We start from the raw sequence: 19674 nt of genomic DNA on the forward strand, positions 1-19674 counted from the left end.
CATTTTCTCTTTCTTTGGTCAGAGTGAGAAAATCTGATGACACTACTCACAAAAGGACCTGAAGAGAGACTATAAGGAGAGAGGCACTGAGCACATTGTTCTTCAGAACACACTTTCTTCAGCATCTCACGAACACAGAATATACAGTGCTAGAAAAACTTTTAGTGGCATATCTACCATTTTAATACAAGAATAGTCATTATTTTAGTTACATTACAAGGCAAAATATAATTGGTCATGTATGTCTACAATACATTAAGATTGGTTAAACAGGTAATGGCTGTTTAGTTAAGTCTGTTTGTGCACAGAGCACGTGCATACACAAAAATATACAACTGTCACAGAGCAAACTAACCTTGGCACCCACACACTCAAACAATTAGACATACATTTACTTTTACAAATACACAGACACACTGGACAGACGCATTGCTGGTTCATTACTTCTACATTGATCACAATGTAGAAAATGATATAGTCGAGTGCAAAATGTTAAAAAGTGAAATGACTGTATCCTGCAACAAGACAACAATCAACAGAAAACCTGAAAAGAACCAAGTGTACATTTTGCCATGATCCTCACAGTGTACACACCTGATCTGAAGAAGGCAGTGTCTGACATGTGGTAGAGTTTATAACGGATGTGTCGAGAAGAATGAGCAAAGCAGCAAAGTTAGAATAGAAATGACAGGAAGAGTGGTGGGGTATATATTACAACTAAGACAATCCAAAAGCCTGTTAGAGGATATGAGAGATTGGAGGTAGTTTTAAAGGTGGGTGGGTACAGAGGTTCTTACAAAATATTTTTATCACATTGAGAAAGAGAGCTGCAAAATTCTGAACTGAGATCATATTGTTTTTCACGTCATTCTTTTTTTCTTAGTTTTGTCCTAAAGCTATGCAAATTTGCACTCAACTGTATCAGACAGACAGACAACAGACAACTCTAATGATGACTAACAGCTTAGACTAAAATGCTATTTAAGCTAACAAAAATGGAATGAAAACCAAGAGAAATCACCAGGTAAGTCTGAGTCCATTAATTGTCAAATTAGTTGTAGAATCACTTTAAATTTCTAACTACACTGCACTCTTCTGCATGAAGCCATTTGGATCCAGAAACTTTCCTCCTGAACACATAACTGCCATTCTGGTGTTAGAAAGACAACTGCTGCATTTAGCTTTGTTCCATCTCCAGCACAGCTGATTCAGCTTTAACATGGCTTAGTAACTAACAAGTAACTAACAAGTTTGATAAAGTGTTTGAGCACACAAAACCATACAATGCAGAGATACACTAGGACCAAGTGTGAGAAAGGCTTGTTTATACAATGACATACAAGCACCTGAATATTAAGACTTCAGCAAGTCTACATCAAGCACCAGCCATCTTCATAACAAAACAAATGCTCCAGCAAATGTTACAAAATACATTTTCACAACACTGGAATTTTCTTTTCACTGTGTATTTTATCAGCTCACAAACACACATCCTGCAATGTCTTAGTCTGCAGATGGTCTAGACTTTATAGACCACAACAAATACACAAAATGCACACCCAACCAGCATTCTCCCACAAACAACAACATTCTAATGTCAGCTGTTTTCAGAGTGCTCCGAAAAGAAACAGTGAATGGTAGAGACTTCACAACCCATCATGTGATTACTGGAGTTTTCTGGTTAACTGTTGGGTCTCCTACAACAACAGTAACCTACAGATTAAGACCAGTGAATACGCAAGTATATCAGTGATACCGCTACCATAACCATTCTGTATCACTAGTATTGCTACTATGCAGTCTTTACTCAGAAATGCACTAAAACAGTCTGTATAGAAAACAGTGAAATGAAGATGAGTATAACTATGAGAATAACTAACAGACATACACAGCAAGCCCAAGGAGTGTATATTGAGTGCCTCTGCTTTTTCACTCAGTCTACCCAATTTACACTTTTAGGTTTTTTTTCTCCCTCCTTGTATATAGGTGCTAGTGTAGATCTAACAGCCCTACAAGCACAGTAACAGTCACACAGGACCAGATGCAATACAGAGCTGTGATAGTGTTACCAAGTGTAATACAGGTCTGACTGTGATGCTCTCATCATGACGAAAGCCAAACAAAATACTGAAACATAGAGAAAGATGGTTTGAACAGGCCCAGAACCTAAAGGTATGATCTCGTTAAACTCGTCAGTGATGTCCATGTGTTGATAACTGTTGTTCCGATGGTAAACCATCAGAGAGTTCAACACAACACGTTCTCTCCATCCAAACACGTCTTCAGGTTGTACCTCTGCTATTAATGTGACGCCTGTGTCTGACTGGTCAGCCTCTGTACATTTCGCTCTTATTCACTGCTGAAAGGTAACAGAAGGAATGCCAGTAATCTGTGCATGTGTAGTTTATTGTAGCAGCGCCGGCAGTCCAATTCCACTTTCAGTCTGCATGGCCACCGTCCTTCAGCAGGAAGCCCATGTACCTACCAACCAAAGAGGAAAAGCCCTGATTCATCCTCAAACAATTCCAGCATTTATGAGAATAAACAAACTAAACAACACAAAATGGTGTGCTGCACCAAGTACACACTGACTGCTATAATAATAAAAAGACTACAGTATTTACAAGCCACTGACAGATAGTAAACTAGATTTCTTCACTATTTTCATTATTAATTATTTAAAAGCCACAAAATGAACACATTAGCATGTCTGTCCTACTTCCACAAAAAGCTGTGAATAAGCATAAGTAATAAAATAAGGTAGGCAGTTGTACCTGTTAGTGAGGAAATCGCAGGTGGGAATCGAACTGACAGCCTGGTGTATATTCATGCCTGAGATTTCTCTAGGAACTCTGGGAGAAAAGGAAAAGTAAACAGAAGGAAACCAGTGAGAAAAAAAAAAGTGAAATAAAGATTCATATCCACTGGGTACATGTTATGAAATCACAAAATAACAGGGCTTTTAAAATTCAGGTCTGAATTAAAACACATATAGGAGTTTTAGTTATATCCAAAAATTTGAACTATTATGAAAAACTATACTTTTTTGTTTTGTATATATTTATTTCCTGATTAATTGGTTAGTATTAAAATATCTAAATAAAATATTTAAACAGATTTCTTTACAGCATTTGAATCACCTAATACTATTACAGAACTCTTAACTAGGCTTAATTAAATAGCGCAAGCTAACTAATTGATAAAAAACTAAAAATATTTGGCAAAAAATTTATTGTAAATTAGTTGGTCTATGTTATGAAGCATGCTGTGACACACACGGCATCACTTCATTTAGGCATTCATCTACACTGGAAAACAGTGGAGAATTTCACAGCAGAGAAAACAGTACAACCTCTAATGTATGGGAAAACTTGATTTCTACAGCACTGCAGTCTTGGGCACATGCAAAGAAATGCTGTAAAGCAAAGATGCCTTCAAAAAGAATGAAAATTAAACATTTCTACTAGGGCTGCACAACACTGAAGAAAAATTTGATATGCGATAACTTGTTAAATAATGCGATATGTGGTACGATAATGCTGTAAGTGTGTAAAATCAATTTCAATTATATATATATATATATATATGTAAATAAAAATGACATAACCAACATACATTTCATGTTCTTTTGAGGAAACAGAAAGCATTCTCTGCCATCTGTGTCGCCCTAAAACTCTGACTTTTCGTAACTTCTTGAACTTCATTTACTGCAAGCCCTTGCAATATGCATATTGTGATATTTACATTTGCGATATTTCGATTATATATGTTGTGTGACCCTAGTTTCTACATTAAAAATACTATAAAAAGCAGTAATAAACTAAATAGTATTAAACAGAATAACCTAAACAAGGTCAATATATATATATATTTTTTTGGAAAAAAAATTTGTAGTCTCGGGTATAATTTGTGCAGTTTCATAAGGAAATTAGCTAGTAAGTTTTACTGAGCATCTTGGAGAGTCTGCCACAGTTCTTCTGGAGACTCTGATTGTCGCACTTGCTTCTTCTTCTTCTTCTTTTTTTTTTTTGCATGCAAACAGCCTTCATTATGTTTTTCACCTGAAAAGTGGCTTGTTACATAATATGTTGCTTTCTGTACTGACATACGAATACTTTTATGTAACATTTAATTTTTTCTGGAAAAGATAAATTTTTTTTGGAAAACAATAAAATAAATGTTATTGTACTGACTTATAATGCACTTATCATAAAAAACAACAATCTTGTGCCACTTCGGCCAAAAAGCCGGTAGTCTATATGACAACTGGTTGAAAAATTAATCTTAAATGAATGATTAGACCATGAGATGAATGTTTCCTAATGTCAAAAACCAATTCACTCCATGAAGCCAAGCTAGTTTACACTTTTATCTGGCTTTTGCATAGTTTATGCATGTATACTGCATGAGATAATTAATGTTAATAATGCATTTATGTGGATCAGAAAGTGCATTATACAGTGCCGGGCAGTACCGTCTAAGTAGTTTAAACTATTTTTAAACTACTTTTTTAATTTAATTTAATTTTTTTTTATATTTTATTGTTTAATCAGTGTAGCAATGATTTAAGAGGTATAAAACAGTGATGACCAGGACTTTGCTAACAGTCTGGTTGTGTGTGAGAGATAAGAGAAACAGACAGATGATGTATGCATGTGTGTGAATGGGAGCGACTGAGGCAGAGATAGTGTGTGAATGTGTATGAGAATCTGGGTTGTGTGTGAGCGACCCTCCTGAGAATGAGATCAGACAGAAACGCTGACTAAGTACTCAGCCCCATCCTTACACTCAGTTCCTGAATAACAAATAAGATTATCTCTGTTAGCTCCCGCTCTACACACATAGCTTCTCTTTCCAGACACCACCATCTTCCTCCCACACCATTTTGTTGGGATCCCAGTCCAGATGCACAGCTCTACTGGGTGTTATAGCAGGGAATAAAGCAAAATGTGCAAAATGCATGAAAAGTACAGGATTTAGACCAACCAAAAATTTAGTGTAGTCTCTGTCTTTTATCCTACAAGTTACCCAAAATGTGCTTTGAAGACGTTATTCATTCCATGTTAAGCTGCTTTTTGTGGTAGTTTCTCCAAAACTGGAATGAAAGAAATCCAGACTCTATGCAAACTGGTCCTGAGCCCTTCTCCTGCTAAATGTCCTACATATGCATATTGACTTTTTGACAATATTGCATATTGACATGACTGGCTCTTGCAGTTTATTACGCAATATCACTTGCTTATCACATTTAATACTAACTCGGATTTCCTTTCTGTTTGATAACCGCTCAAGCGCTCCACTTATTATTCTGTTATTCATTAAAAAAGCTTACGATTCCGTATAAAGTGGTAATTATGAAAATATTCAGTTACTGCAATTAAACTAATGAGAAAGTTTAGTAAAGGGCTGGCACTACACTATATGGCCACAAGTTTGTGGACACCTGACCATAACACTTACAGTCCCCTCTGAAAGTATTGGAACAGCAAGGCCAAATTTTTTTTTTTTGTTTTCACCATACACAGAAGACATTTGGGTTGGAGATCAAAAGGTTCAATACGACACAGACAGAATTTCAGCTTTCATTTCCTGATATTTACATCTAGATATGCTACACAACTTAGAACATGGGACCTTTTGTGTCAGAACACCCAGTTTGTTGGTGAGCACAGGACAGATAGACTTAAAGTAAATTGAAGTAAGTAACACTTAAAATTTGGTTGAATATCCTGTGCTTGTAGTAACTGCATCAAGCCGGTGACCCACTGACATTACCAAACTGTTGCATTATTTTTTGAGATGCACAACTTCTTTCAGTTGTGATTTGTTTTGAGGGGTTGAATGTTCAATTGGGTTAAAGTCTGGTGATTGACTTGGCCAGTCTAAAACCTTCCACTTTTTCCCCTGATTAAGTACTTTGTTGTGTTGGCAGTGTGTTATGGTTATTGGATGCATTTCCCTGTAGACTGGCAGACAGAATGTTTCTGTTGAGTTCTGAATTCTGCTGCTACCATCATAAGTTACATCAATCAATCATGATTAATGAGCCCGTTCTGAAGCAGTCATGCAAGCTCAAGCCAAGATACTCCACCATGCTTGACTGATGAGCTTGTATACTTTGGATCATGAGCAGATCTTTCCTTTCTCCATACTTTGGACTTTCCATCACTTTGGTAGAGGTTGGTTGCAGAAATTTTTGTGGCTCTGTATTTCTTCACAAACTCCAATCTGGCCTTCCAATTCATACTGCTGATAAGTGGTTTGTATCTTGTGGTATGGCCTCTATATTTCTGGTCCCGAAGTCTTCTTTGAATTGTGATATCTTCACCCCTGCCCCGTGGAGGTTGTTGGTGATGTCACTGTGCCCAATGCTTGTGCAATGGCTCTGTTTGATTTTCCCTCTTCCTTCTTTTCTCAGCTTCAAAATGGCTTGCTTTTCTCCCACAGACAGCTCTCTGGTCTTCATGTTTGTGTATCCTTTTTAACAACAAATGCAGTCTTCACAGGCGAAACCCAGGGTTCAAACCAAGAGTAGACATTCAGAGCTATTAAGTGTTTAAACAGTCTAACAGGTCACACCTGGGCAACAAGAAGCACTTGTCAGTCACATGTTGCAAACAAAAGCTGCCAGGTTACATGTTGTTTAACAAATCTAACAAATATCAGGAATTCTGATCTACTGTCTCATGTTCATCTTTTGATCTCAAACCCAAATGTCTTCAGTGTATAGCAACAAAAGAATTGGCCTTGCTAATCCAATACTTTCGGCGGGGCTGTATATGTGCTTTTATGTGTGAATATTCCATTCCAGATTTAGTCGCCCCTTTGCTGCTATAATAGCCTGCACTCTTCTGGGAAGGCTTTCCACTAGATTCTGGAATGTGGCTGTGGGATTTGTCCATTCAGCCACAAGTGCATTAGTGTGGTCAGGCACTGATGTTGAGCGAGGAGGCCTGGTGCACAGTCAGCATTCCAATTCATCCTACAGGCATTCAGTGGGGTTGAGGTCAGGGCTCTGTGTAGGCTACTTGAGTTCTTTCACTCCAATCTTGGCAAACCTGGCCCTGTCTTCATGGACCTCGCGTTGTGCATAGGGCCATTGTCATGCTGGAACATGTTTTGGCCCATTAGTTCCACTAAAAGGAACTCTTAATGCGATAGTATACAGAGACATCCTATACAACTGTGTGCTTCCAACTTTGTGGCAACAATCTGGGGAAGGCCCACATATGAGTGTGATGGTCAGGTGTCCACGTTTGGCCATACAGTGACATTATGAATAGTGACAGGTTCCCAAAATTGTTTGACCTCCTTGTCTACCTCAACAGGTCAAGAGTTTGTGCTGTGTTCATAAACCATTAAACACAGGAAAAAACAGTAAATAGTAAACAGTAAACACTAAAATAGTTTGAAAGATGTGTAAGAAACTAAGAATGGACAGATGAATAAACACAAATATACACTATATTACCAAAAGTATTCGGTCACCTGCCTTGACTCACATATGAACTGTGCCATCCCATTCCTAACCCATAGGGTTCAATACGATGTCGGTCCACCTTTTGCAGCTATTACAGCTTCAACTCTTCTGGGAAGGCTGTCCACAAGGTTGAGGAGTGTGTTTATAGGAATTTTTGACCACTCTTCCAAAAGCGCATTGGTGAGGTCACACACTGATGTTGGTCGAGAAGGCCTGGCTCTCAGTCTCCGCTCTAATTCATCCCAAAGGTGTTCTATCGGGTTCAGGTCAGGACTCTGTGCAGGCCAGTCAAGTTCATCCACACCAGACTCTGTCATCCATGTCTTTATGGACCTTGCTTTGTGCACTGGTGCACAGTCATGTTGGAAGAAGAAGGGGCCCGCTCCAAACTGTTCCCACAAGGTTGGGAGCATGGAATTGTCCAAAATGTTTTGGTATCCTGAAGCATTCAAAGTTCCTTTCACTGGAACTAAGGGGCCAAGCCCAACTCCTGAAAAACAACCCCACACCATAATTCCTCCTCCACCAAATTTCACACTCGGCACAATGCAGTCCGAAATGTACCGTTCTCCTGGCAACCTCCAAACCCAGACTCGTCCATCAGATTGCCAGATGGAAAAGCGTGATTCATCACTCCAGAGAACGCGTCTCCACTGCTCTAGAGTCCAGTGGCAGCGTGCTTTACACCACTGCATCCGATGCTTTCCATTGCACTTGGTGATGTGTGGCATGGATGCAGCTGCTCGGCCATGGAAACCCATTCCTTGAAGCTCTCTGCGTACTGTACTTGGGCTAATCTGAAGGTCACATGAAGTTTGGAGCTCTGTAGCAATTGACTGTGAAGAAAGTCGACGACCTCTTTGCACTATGCGCTTCAGCATCCGCTGACCCCTCTCCGTCAGTTTACGTGGCCTACCACTTCGTGGCCGAGTTGCTGTTGTTCCCAAACTCTTCCATTTTGTTATGATAAAGCTGACAGTTGACTGTGGAATATTTAGGAGCGAGGAAATTTCACGACTGGATTTGTTGCACAGGTGGCATCCTATGACAGTTCCACGCTGGAATTCACTGAGCTCCTGAGAGCGGCCCATTCTTTCACAAATGTTTGTAAAAACAGTCTGCATGCCTAAGTGCTTGATTTTATACACCTGTGGCCAGGCCAAGTGATTAGGACACCTGATTCTGATCATTTGGATGGGTGACCGAATACTTTTGGTAATATAGTGTATCTGATGATGCTTGGATTGATGAGAGGATTGGAAGGGTGCACATACCTGTTTTGAGGTGACTTCCCATAGGCGTTTGCTAGTGATTCTCTCAGTATCTCGCTGGCAAACTGCTGTGTAGCCTAGAAATAAACAAATGGTTTTATACAAATTATAACAGACAGCCCAGGTTACCCGAGTGAAGATCAAATATTGTTCATTATTCGGCAACTTTTCTAGAATTAGGCGTTTTTCTCCAGAGAGAATTTAAAGGTGACTGCCTTTTTCAAACTGTGTGCTTCCTCTGGGGGTTCGGACAGACAGATTCCTGCCATCTGACTGCGGCAGCAGTATCACTATGACATGTATGTCGTAATCAGCACAGTGAACTCAGAAAGGCTCTGGAGGAGAACATGGATGTGCCATAAGATATATGCTATCATTAAGCAGGTGAACTACTTTTTTGTGTGCACCAAATTCAAGCAAGAAACAAAAATAAAAATGACAAAATAAGCATGAAGGCAAGTCAGGGTCACATCTTGCCAAACGGTAGTTCTGTAGTACATGTGGTGACAAGTGCACCAAATACAGCATGCGCCATCATCTTCATTTTTGTCACTTTTGTCTGTGCTGAATATATTCAGAACCATGACAGAACTTTGCTCATAAGTATGTCAGAACATTGCTCATAAACATGGGAAATTCACAGGAAGATTCACAGGAAATCTCCAGATAACTCTGGCCTGCCACATATTACTTAGTGTAAGCTCATCTGTGTCATTACTATAACAAATGTGGATTTGCAAACTAATGAGACTAAAGTCAAAACAAACTAATCAGATTTAATCACAATTTTTTTTTTTATCCAAACACACTGAAATTAAGATTTTACTTCTAAGACTTAGAAAATAAACTAGATTTGGCCATCTAAATATTTTATTAAATAATTTAGCATTTATGTATCAACACTTTTAATAAAATCTTCTTAAATTACATTATATCAAATTCCCAAATTTTTAACACTGCAGACAAACAGTGACTGTGAGAATGAAGACAAATAAAATACATCGACATACTGCAAACTAACTCGCTCAGCATTACACAACATAAGATAAAAATGAAGGCACAGCTAAGGCAGAGAAGTACCATTGGCCCAAAAATATGTACCTTGAGAATCATGGCTTCCACTACTGGAGCAAAGACATTCCTCTCAACTTCAGCTGGCTGGAAACTCACACCAATCTGAGTGAGAGAGGTGATAAAGAGTGAAAGAGAGGCCTAGAATATTAGCTGAGTGAAATTACATCTCCTGCACACAGATGTAGTAACAATAGAACAGACTGACCTAGTGATTGTTTGAATGATAATCACCTGCTCTGCTGTGTCTCTGATAAACTGGGAGGAGGGACATAACCCCAGGAAGTACTTGGGCTCCTCCTCTGCCTCCTCCTGCTCCTGCTTGACCTTGACCCTGCTGCTGCGGGCCTCTTTGACAGCAATGATGTCGACAGGCTCTGTGTCTTCCTCTTCTGGCTCAGTCTTCAGAATCCTCTGCAACTGCTCTAGACGCTGACACAGTTCCTCACCATCCGTCAGAGTAGAGGGACACTCTATACACACACACACACACACACACACACACACACACACACACACACACACACACACACAGAAGAGTTCTTACAGATTTTATAAAGTGAATGATATGTTCCAGTGTAGGACAGATTAAAATTACATTTACACTCAGCAATCTCTTTATTAGGAGCACTTTCCTACGTCACCTAGTCATAAACAAAGTTGAGACTACACACTTTTTAACAGTGTTTATTAAACTAGCTGTTATTTTGTAATTGGGATTATTTTATTTCAATACACAAAGTTGTTAAAATGTAGAGTATACAAATTATCAAGACAGTGTTTTCAGTGTGCCCAGCTCTTAATGTTATGACCACAGCTTGTAATTGTCATTTTCTAGCCAGTTTAAGCTGAACTGAAGAGGCCAATTAGTAAATGATTAGAGAGCAGGTAATCTTTTAATAGTCATACTTGTGATGGGCATATTTATAATATATTCAGTAGAAAGATTAAACATGGAGGGCTCAGTCCATTTAGATAGCCTTTGGGTACAAACAAACACACAAAAAAATCTTCACGCACACCAGGACATAGACACACATGCACATACACGTGGTGAAAATAAGAAAAGATTTAGCTTTAATAGGGGAAATGATTTTTGAGGATCAGCATAATCTTTATAAAGCCCTACTGATTAATCCGTGTCCCTACAGAAGCGGATTTACAGACATGCACAGGACTGCACAACAACACAGCATTCAAAAAGTCTGGCCTCTGCAATTAGTTAATGAACAAATGTCAGGATAAATGCTCTCCATTTAGCAGAACAGCAACTGCATTGCAATCAAGCATTCCTCATTGCAAAATAACAATCATAATCACATTTAATGCGTTTCTTCACTGTGAGCACTGATGAGACTGGTCAAGCCCAGATGTTCTCATTGAGAGTGCTGTTCCACCTAACATATGTGTTAAGCTACACCTTAATGAAATAAAAAGGGGAAACAAAGTGCAGCAACGGCTAAAAGGGCCATTCCAGCATATCAGATTAAATCTTGACACTACAGCCATGAGACAAAAGTCATAGGACTCTGTATTAAACAGGCAGCTGGAGTACTGGATGATGTCTGTCTCAGCAAAATGTCCTCCAAAACATCCATATTGTACAGAATGACATTAACATGCCAAATTAATACCTCTCCTATTTTTGCATTTATTGTGTTTTTTAACAAGGAAGTACACAAAGGTGAAAGGTGCATCCGTACAAATGTACACAAAGGTTCTAAATGTTAAATAACATGGTTTAAATGCTCGCATAGTTATTATTGTGAGGAGATCTTAATTTTAAATCCTGATGATGCCTCAGCCACCTGTGACTGGGAGTTAAAGAGAGCAAAACTGGACCTCCTCTGTGGGTGGGAAGGTTGGAGAAATTTCTCTCACCTTGTGGATTAGAACTGCACTAGCCTATCACAAAATTCTGTAAGCTCATGTTAACAGAATAGGCCAGTTAGCACTCTGATGAGTCTCTCCAAGCAGCTTTATCTGCCCTGTGACCTGAGCAGCATTTCAAAATGATTCGACAGCTTTATGTCTCATAGGTAGCATAATTTAGCCTTCACTTTGCCCCGTATGTAGCTGTCATAGCTAGTGAGTGTGAACTGAGATCACATAACGAGTTTACATTACTATTAAAAGATAAGTTGGTTGCATAAAAATGAGCATAATTACAAATAACATTATCAGCATCCTTATCAATCACATATAATAGGGCATCATAACTGTGTGTTCTAAATATCAAATCACTCATAATCATGAGGTTTATACTAGCCATCACTATGCATTAACGCAAGCACACATGCACACACACACACAGACACAGACCTGGCTCACTGTCTATCTGTGTGAGAATGTCTTCTATGGAGTCCTCCTCTATGCGCTGGGGTTCAGGGTCAGGGGGTGTGTAACCACGGAGGCGGCACCACTGCACCACTTCTCTGGTCTTAGGGGGGCTGAGGGCCTGCAGTCGTGGGTTACGGTCTAAAATATCCTGAACCAGACGCTTCACTGCTACTGCCCTCTGGAGCTACACACACGCGCAAGCGTGCACGCAGAGGAAAAGAGAAGATGAGAGTGAGCACAGATTTGACATTATGCTGACCTGAAACATATTAAAGTGCAATGTCATGTCTCTGAAGCTGAGAAAGAAAGAGCAAGATCCCCTCTCTCTCTCTCTGACTCTCTCTAAGACAGATACACACACGCACACACACACACACACACACACACACGCACACGCACAAAATACCTCTGCGGCTCTGCGTTTTCCGATGTTCCAAGAATAGTACTGCTCCACAGAGGTAGCACAGAACGGGTGGGAATCTTCATCTAAGAACACGCAGACACAAACACAGCATTATTCGTAAGTTAAATTAAAGTGGACAGGTGAAAAAAAAAACACAACTTGTGCCCAGAATCTCACAGATTCTAAAGTCCAGAATCACAATAATTGAGTCTTTGAGTTTAAATATAAGCAAGAGGGAGCAAGGGGGAGAGAAGTGGCTCACTTTTTTCTTGGACAATCAAAGGAAATTTCTTCACTGAAGCCGTCAAAAGTTGCAACATGGTTTCAATATGTTCCGTACTGAGAGAGAGAGAGAGAGAGAGAGAGAGAGAGAGAGAGAGAGAGAGAGAGAGAGGCAGTTATCATTAACAGTTGTCTTGTTACAAGGCAAGATAAACAACAGCAATCAACATTTACTCTAACTGCGACAGGTTTAACTCTAAATGCCACCAAACTGAGGAAAGTGCTCCAGGGACGAGGGTCATCCATTTTTAGGGTTCTTTGTAGCACTGGAATAATGGTGATGTATCCTGTGAGGAGAGACTTTCTCCCTAATGCCAACCTGATGAGATCACATTATACAAACTGCATTTACATCAGTAGCCTTAAGCAACATGCTTTGCAGATAGATGTAAACAATTCCTCTGAGCTCTGAGAGGTGGAAAAGTGGAAAATTGACTTTAAATATCTGTGTTAAAAACAGAGATGCATCAATACCATTTTTTAGACTGCATATGAGTACATGTTTTTGGTGCTCATCGATACAAATACAGATGCCATATTGAGTATCCTACTTAGTATTAAGCAGTGAGAAACATCATGGGTCACTGAGCTCTGTTTATGTTGGTTGCTGCATCTTTTATGTTTTAGATGTTATGGCATTTAAATAGTATCTTTAATAGAGATCAGAAGGGTGATCAATCTGAGCGTACAGAGCAGTATCAGCGAGCATTAAAAATTATAAATGAGCACAACAAGCCATGAAATGCACCGTGACTTGTGTAGACCCTGGCAAAAGAAGCGCTTGTGTCTCAATTCACGGTAAGCTCAATTTAATGGCCATGCTTGCTGATACTACTCGGGGTGCTCAGGTTGGCCGCCCTCTAGATCTCTACTGAAGATACTGTTTTAACATCATAAGATGTTTTATCAGGTTACTTGTATTATAGGAAGATTCTGTAGTAGCTCCTCTTAATATGTTCCTCTTTATATTTAGCCAACTTAAAACTTGGTGAGGCATACAGCCGAGCAGTTGAGTGGTGAATGCTTTGCTCGAGGGTCCAATGAACACACAATGTTTTGATCACAGAGGTACCATTGATTCCTTAGAGCTGCAACAAATCAAATTAACATTTGAAAATGGTGGCAAATTGTACAGTACCTATTGCAAACATAAATGAGCTTCTGCACTGGCCAGTTCAGTATCTCCCTCATTTCTGCTTAGACCTTGAACAAGTCTGGCTCAGGAAGTGGGGCATGTAGAGCAGTTTATTTTTTTTCCAAAGCAATCTAATCTTGATTTTTCTCAGTGAGTGCATGAACCATGTAAAACACGTGAATTCTCACTGAAGAAGTTTAACTGCTCTCTATAACCACTATTCTTATGTATGTGGGCATGTTAATGATTTTGTCTAATAAATGAATTGTGGATTCTTATGGGTTTATGTATATCTTATTTATTTGACTTGTGACCAGTGGAGTGTTGAGGGCAATGCACAAAGTGGATGGGTGTTTTATGCGTTTTTCTTGATTTTGTGTGCTGTGGGCTGCTACGTGGGCTTATGGGTTATATTAACTTTATTTTTCATGTGTTGTGACGATCCTGTGACTGTCCTTACTTAATGAGTTCATGTGTAGTGGTCTCTGTGCCTTGTTCCACTTTAACAGTAGCAGAGGTGGCTGTGGGCAGGGGGGTAGATACTGCAGGTAAAGGGGTAGACGTGGGCGTTACTGGGGTAGTGCAGGAGCTGGACAATCCAGGTTCTGTTTTCACTACACAAAAGAAACCCAGAAAAAAAAAAAACAGTGGAATATTAAAAAGCATTAGTTATAGTACAGATTTACACATGCAGACAAAGCACAATGTGATTCTATGTCCATTAACAGAGTACTGTATGAATATGTATCTCACCTTGAGCTAGAGGTGCAGTGGTAGAAGGAGAAACTCCACTCTGAGCACTGGATGCAGCTTTAGAACCAGACTGCACTACTGTACAACACATACACAGGCTTATTATTGACACAGTCTTTGCCATTCTTAATGATTTCTGCACAATTTTTTTTAGAATATACAAAGTCCCAGTTATTTAGAAGCTTTCTAATGGATCTATGTCTAAGAAACATGACACATACGGTTTTATCTCTTTGCCCCCACACAGCCTCTCTACTCTCTATTATGCTCCATCACTATGGCAACTGAGAGGGCCATTACAGGAAACAGTTCAACTAACACTATGATGTTCATATGCCCTTCCCACACACAGAGTCAGAACTGGCTATCATGTTGCCTTTGGACAGAGGAACAAATCAATCTGTACTGTAATTACAGCCTGTGAGGGATATGGAGAGAGGGAGAGAGAAAAAAAAAAAGAAAGAGAAAAGGCAATAGGTTCAATAGTGGTATTTAATGGAGAACACCAGAGCACTACAGAAAGTACGCTGTCCATTTTGTGACCAAATATTTTTTCTTCAGAAAAATAACGGAAGAAGCCAAATGAGCCAGTGTGAATAAGAGAGAACATTCTACAGACTTCACCTTTACTAACTGTTGGAGTGAAGGTGGGCAGAGTTTGAAGTATGTAGGATGAATAACTCTCAGGACTAAATATGTAAGGCTTCACACAAAGCTGTAGAGTAAGTTTTATTCTAAATCCTAACTGCTGCTTGAAAAAAAGAGGTGACTATGTATAGAGAGGGAGATAGAGCTGAGAGCAGATAAAGGAATGAAAATAATACATTAAAGAGCTATGAAGGTAGAGAAAAAGAAATATGAAGAATGATTTAAGAAAACATACAAAAGACAAAGGAAGTTAAATACTACAAGGCCACCTATAACATACATAAATTATACATAGTCCCCTCCCTTTAAGGGAGAAACAAATTATTGGACAAATGAACAGTCATGTAATCAATGACTGCCTGATGTCTGGAACCCATAGACATCATTAGACTCTGGGTTTCTTCCCTGATGATGCTCTGCCAGGCCTTTACTAGAGCTGTCTTCTGTTCCTGTTTGGTCTTGAGGCATTTTGCCTTTAGTAATTTAAATGCATGCTCAACTGGTTTCACATCAGGACATTGACTTGGCCATTACAGAACTTGCCATAAGTTGGCCATAAGACCACTTCCTGGTCTTAAAAAAGTCTTGGGTTGCTTTCAAAGTACACTTTGGGTCTCTGTCCATTTGCAGTGTGAAGCACCCTCCAAAGGATTTTGAAGCATCTGGCTGAATCTGAGCAGATAATATAGCCCTTCAGAATTCATCCTGCTTTTGTCATCAGTCACATCAATAAATACAAGGGAACCAATTTCACCATCAGCCGTCTATGCCCACACCATAAAATGAGGTTGTATGCTTTGCATTGTGAGTCATGGTCTTCTGGGCTTTTGGGTGTTCCTGAGCTCACCAGTGCATTGTTTTTAAGAATATTTTTATGAACGTACCAAATAGTTGATTTGGCCACACCTAATATTTTTGCTATCTCTCTGATCAGTTTGTTTTGATTTTTCAGCCTAGTGATGGCTTGCTTTACTAGCATCCCTTTGGACTTCATATTGGAGTTAATTTTAAAGTCACTGTGATGCCTCATTTTCTCCACTTGAAATGTTGATGGCAGTCTTCACTGTGTTCATGTGGTACATCTAATGTTCTGGAAATTCTTTTGTACCCCTCTCCTGAGCAATATATTTAGACAGGGAGCTCTTGTACATGCTTTGTTCGCTCTTCGCAGACCATGGCTTCAGGAGTCAGATGAAATCATGATGATATCAAGAAACTCCTACAGAAACAGCTGATCTTTACTGATTTACTTAATTGATGACAGGTGTATGATAATTACTTTTACACATGAGGTTGAATGTGACATTTTTCTTTCTTTTTTTTCCTAAAACATTTCTATTTGTCTTTCACTTGAATTTTGTTGGTTGCTATATCACATTAAAGGTGGAAAAAGATCTGAGATGATATATCTTGGTTTCATTTTTTTTACATCACAAAAAAGATAGACACCTCAAAGCAGAAAGGAGTATGTCACTGAAAAAAGGAAGAGTTACGCTTTAAAGGTTGAGGTACAGTGATAAAAGATACATTTTTATCTAAATGTCTAAACTGTCAGAGCACCCAAATTTCCTACTGTCACTCCTGTTGGTTGTAGACCTGATATGTTCTGTATGCTTTAGATTTTTTTTTTCCCTTTAGTGCTTGCACTCAGGTTTCTTATGTGCAAATATCAGATTGATGGTTACAGCAGTGTAAAGTGAGGGAGATTGTGTTACCTTTTCCCACAGGCATTAGGATGGTCTGGAGGCCTGTGGAGGCCCCACCGATGCTGAGCTGCTTAAGCTGGTTAGCCGGAATCGTCAGTACTGTCTGTTGTGAGCCAGACTGCCCAGAGTGCAGCTTTAACATGCCTACAAGATGTTAAAAACATATACACATGCGCGCACATGCACACACACAATCACGCACACAGGCAAGTTTTAACAGGAGTCAAGGACGACTGTTTTATACTTTAATCTTAATTTTATATTTAAACTAAGAACTATTTAAACTAACTATTTGCAATCTTTTTGCAATTACAAGTCTGATTGCCTTGATTTACTACAAGATTTACTACTAGTACAATGATTTTTGTTTTAATCTTTAACCTTTTTTCTAATTATTTTTTAAAACTTTTCTTCCACTTTCTTACACAAACATCCCCCTCATAATTCAAATTTCACCCTAAATGAGATGATGCTAGGATAAGAAACAGTCAGTCACCTGAAATTGCAGCTGCCGTCTTCCCACTGACTGTCGCTCCTCCCACTAGAGATGCGGCACTGACCAATGATGGACTGGCACTCTTGGGCACACTCACCACCGCTGTCCCTGCCCCCTTTGACAGGCTGATGAGCGGCATGTTGATGCTTTTAGACACTGTTACAACAGCGCCGGTGTTTTTTGCTACATTAGCTGTTGAGCTAGCACTCTTAGCGGCACTGATTACTGCAGCCTGATTGGCTGCCATCAGTACAGAATGCTGTGCAGCTGCTTTAGTACCTGAGGAAGCAGAGGACATTCCGGCTCCCTCTGCTGACTGGAGGGTGAAACACAGGAAAGAGAGTGAGTAAGTAAGAGAATGAATGAATAGAAGCAATAGAGGACACACATCTCTAAAACACAGGAAATAAAAGGATTAAAGTGTTTTATACATGCCAAGAATAAACAGCAAACAGTACAGTATACAGTAACACCACGGTCTAGTGCTTCCTATTTCGTAATAGCCTTTTTTCTACCATCCTTGATTTAAACTGAAGGCTGTGTTTTGAACCATACAGTAAAATGAAGACTACAAATACACACACAAAAAACACACATTAAAACACACATCCAGTCCATGAACGTGTATTTCACCTGCTGAGAACTGGAGGTAGCAGCAGGTGAACTTGAAGTAGTGGCTGTGATGATCCCCCCAGTCATCCTCAATGTGGTACTGCCTGGTTTGGACAGGTGTGCAGCTGTCACTGTCTTCACCGATCCGTCAGACAGCTTTACCTGAGAGCCCTGGGAGCCGCCAACCACCTGCCAATCAAACCACACGCCATGACACCTCAGTCAGTTTCGATGGGGTTTAAACCAATAATTCAATCCAAAATCGCTAATGTTTTTAAACATTATTATGGTTCCTGTGCACCTGTTTTGGAATTTTAAAATTTAATGGGAAAATAAATACAGAAAAACTAATTATGCTTGGCTGACATGTTAAAAATGCAATAAAGAGTTAATGCAACAAAGAGTCAACAGATATTTCAGTGATATTTCTCTTGTAAATTCAACAGATACATGGTGACAAAGCAAGTACAAGTTACAGCTGATGCTCTTTTGATTATGTAATCATGCTGCATCCTCCTCAGAATATGTGGATAACAGCAGACTCACACAATACTTTGTGTTTTCCCCAGTTTTGTCCTCTCAGAAACCAGTTTACAATTTGCAAAAGAAGGACGGAAACAAACCTAAAAAATGACAACAAATTTAGACCTGGGAATAATAAGGTTCCACCTGAATGTTCGGCAAAAATTAGCAAAAGTTATAAATGTTATTTGCATGCAAATGAATGTGTTTTACAAATTTCGCTGAAAGTATCAAAACAGTATGAAGACAAAAAGCTACATCAGCTTGGACCTTACTGAGAATCAAGTTATTGCCCTAATATATTAAAATGACATTATTGCCAGGACCTCATAATTCCTAGGTCTTGAAATGTTACCATTCATCATGACATCTACATATAAATGCACTGAGTGTATCATACAACTATAAAACAGATGATATAATTTTATTTTTTACTTAATCTTAATTACAAAAGTGATTTTTGTAAATAGGCTGTTTAAATAGGTTTAATGTTTTTGTTTGTTTGTTGTTTAAAATAAAAAGTAAAATGAAACATTCAGCAGTATAATGAGAAGATAATTTAATATAACAGAACAGGACAGTTTCAGTAAGTGCCACTATTTTTTTTTTTGTGGATTGCGCATGGTTTTGATCTCTAGCATCCCCATCTATGCATGTGTGACAGGGGCCGTGAAAAATTGCTTTTTGCTGTCGACAGACCTACGGCTCACTCTGCTTTACTGAATGCTTCATTCCTGCTTGACAAATCTGCACTGAAGCAAATGGGTCTGCTGTCAAAACGATGTAATCACCATTGCTTTGGCTTGCCACTTTGATGCCACACAGCTGTTGGTCATGTGTGTAAAGTTCTGTATACATTTTTTGATCACACAGACCACAGATCAGCTGCTTCCATCATCATTTACACAACACTCAATGCCAAAAGCATACAGCTGCTTTAAAACAGTCAGAACGC

General features: G+C 39.2%; 1 protein-coding gene across 1 annotated transcript in view; it reads right to left on the minus strand.

Annotated features, from left to right (window-relative positions):
• Positions 1-156: 156 nt before the first annotated feature.
• The window catches only part of yeats2 (YEATS domain containing 2), a 53426-nt gene continuing 33908 nt past the window's right edge, over positions 157-19674 (minus strand). The window contains exons 19-31 of the mRNA XM_026925369.3: positions 18219-18386; positions 17586-17901; positions 17099-17233; positions 14736-14813; positions 14443-14596; positions 12828-12904; positions 12569-12648; positions 12145-12346; positions 10057-10295; positions 9853-9927; positions 8755-8828; positions 2775-2852; positions 157-2481 (exon numbers count right to left, since the gene is read on the minus strand). Coding sequence (XP_026781170.3) covers positions 2439-2481; positions 2775-2852; positions 8755-8828; positions 9853-9927; positions 10057-10295; positions 12145-12346; positions 12569-12648; positions 12828-12904; positions 14443-14596; positions 14736-14813; positions 17099-17233; positions 17586-17901; positions 18219-18386 — 1719 coding nt within the window. The 3' untranslated portion in view covers positions 157-2438. The remainder of the gene's footprint in view (positions 2482-2774; positions 2853-8754; positions 8829-9852; positions 9928-10056; positions 10296-12144; positions 12347-12568; positions 12649-12827; positions 12905-14442; positions 14597-14735; positions 14814-17098; positions 17234-17585; positions 17902-18218; positions 18387-19674) is intronic.

This window comes from Pangasianodon hypophthalmus, chromosome 21 (genome assembly GCF_027358585.1).
Source record: "Pangasianodon hypophthalmus isolate fPanHyp1 chromosome 21, fPanHyp1.pri, whole genome shotgun sequence".
NCBI lineage: Eukaryota > Metazoa > Chordata > Actinopteri > Siluriformes > Pangasiidae > Pangasianodon > Pangasianodon hypophthalmus.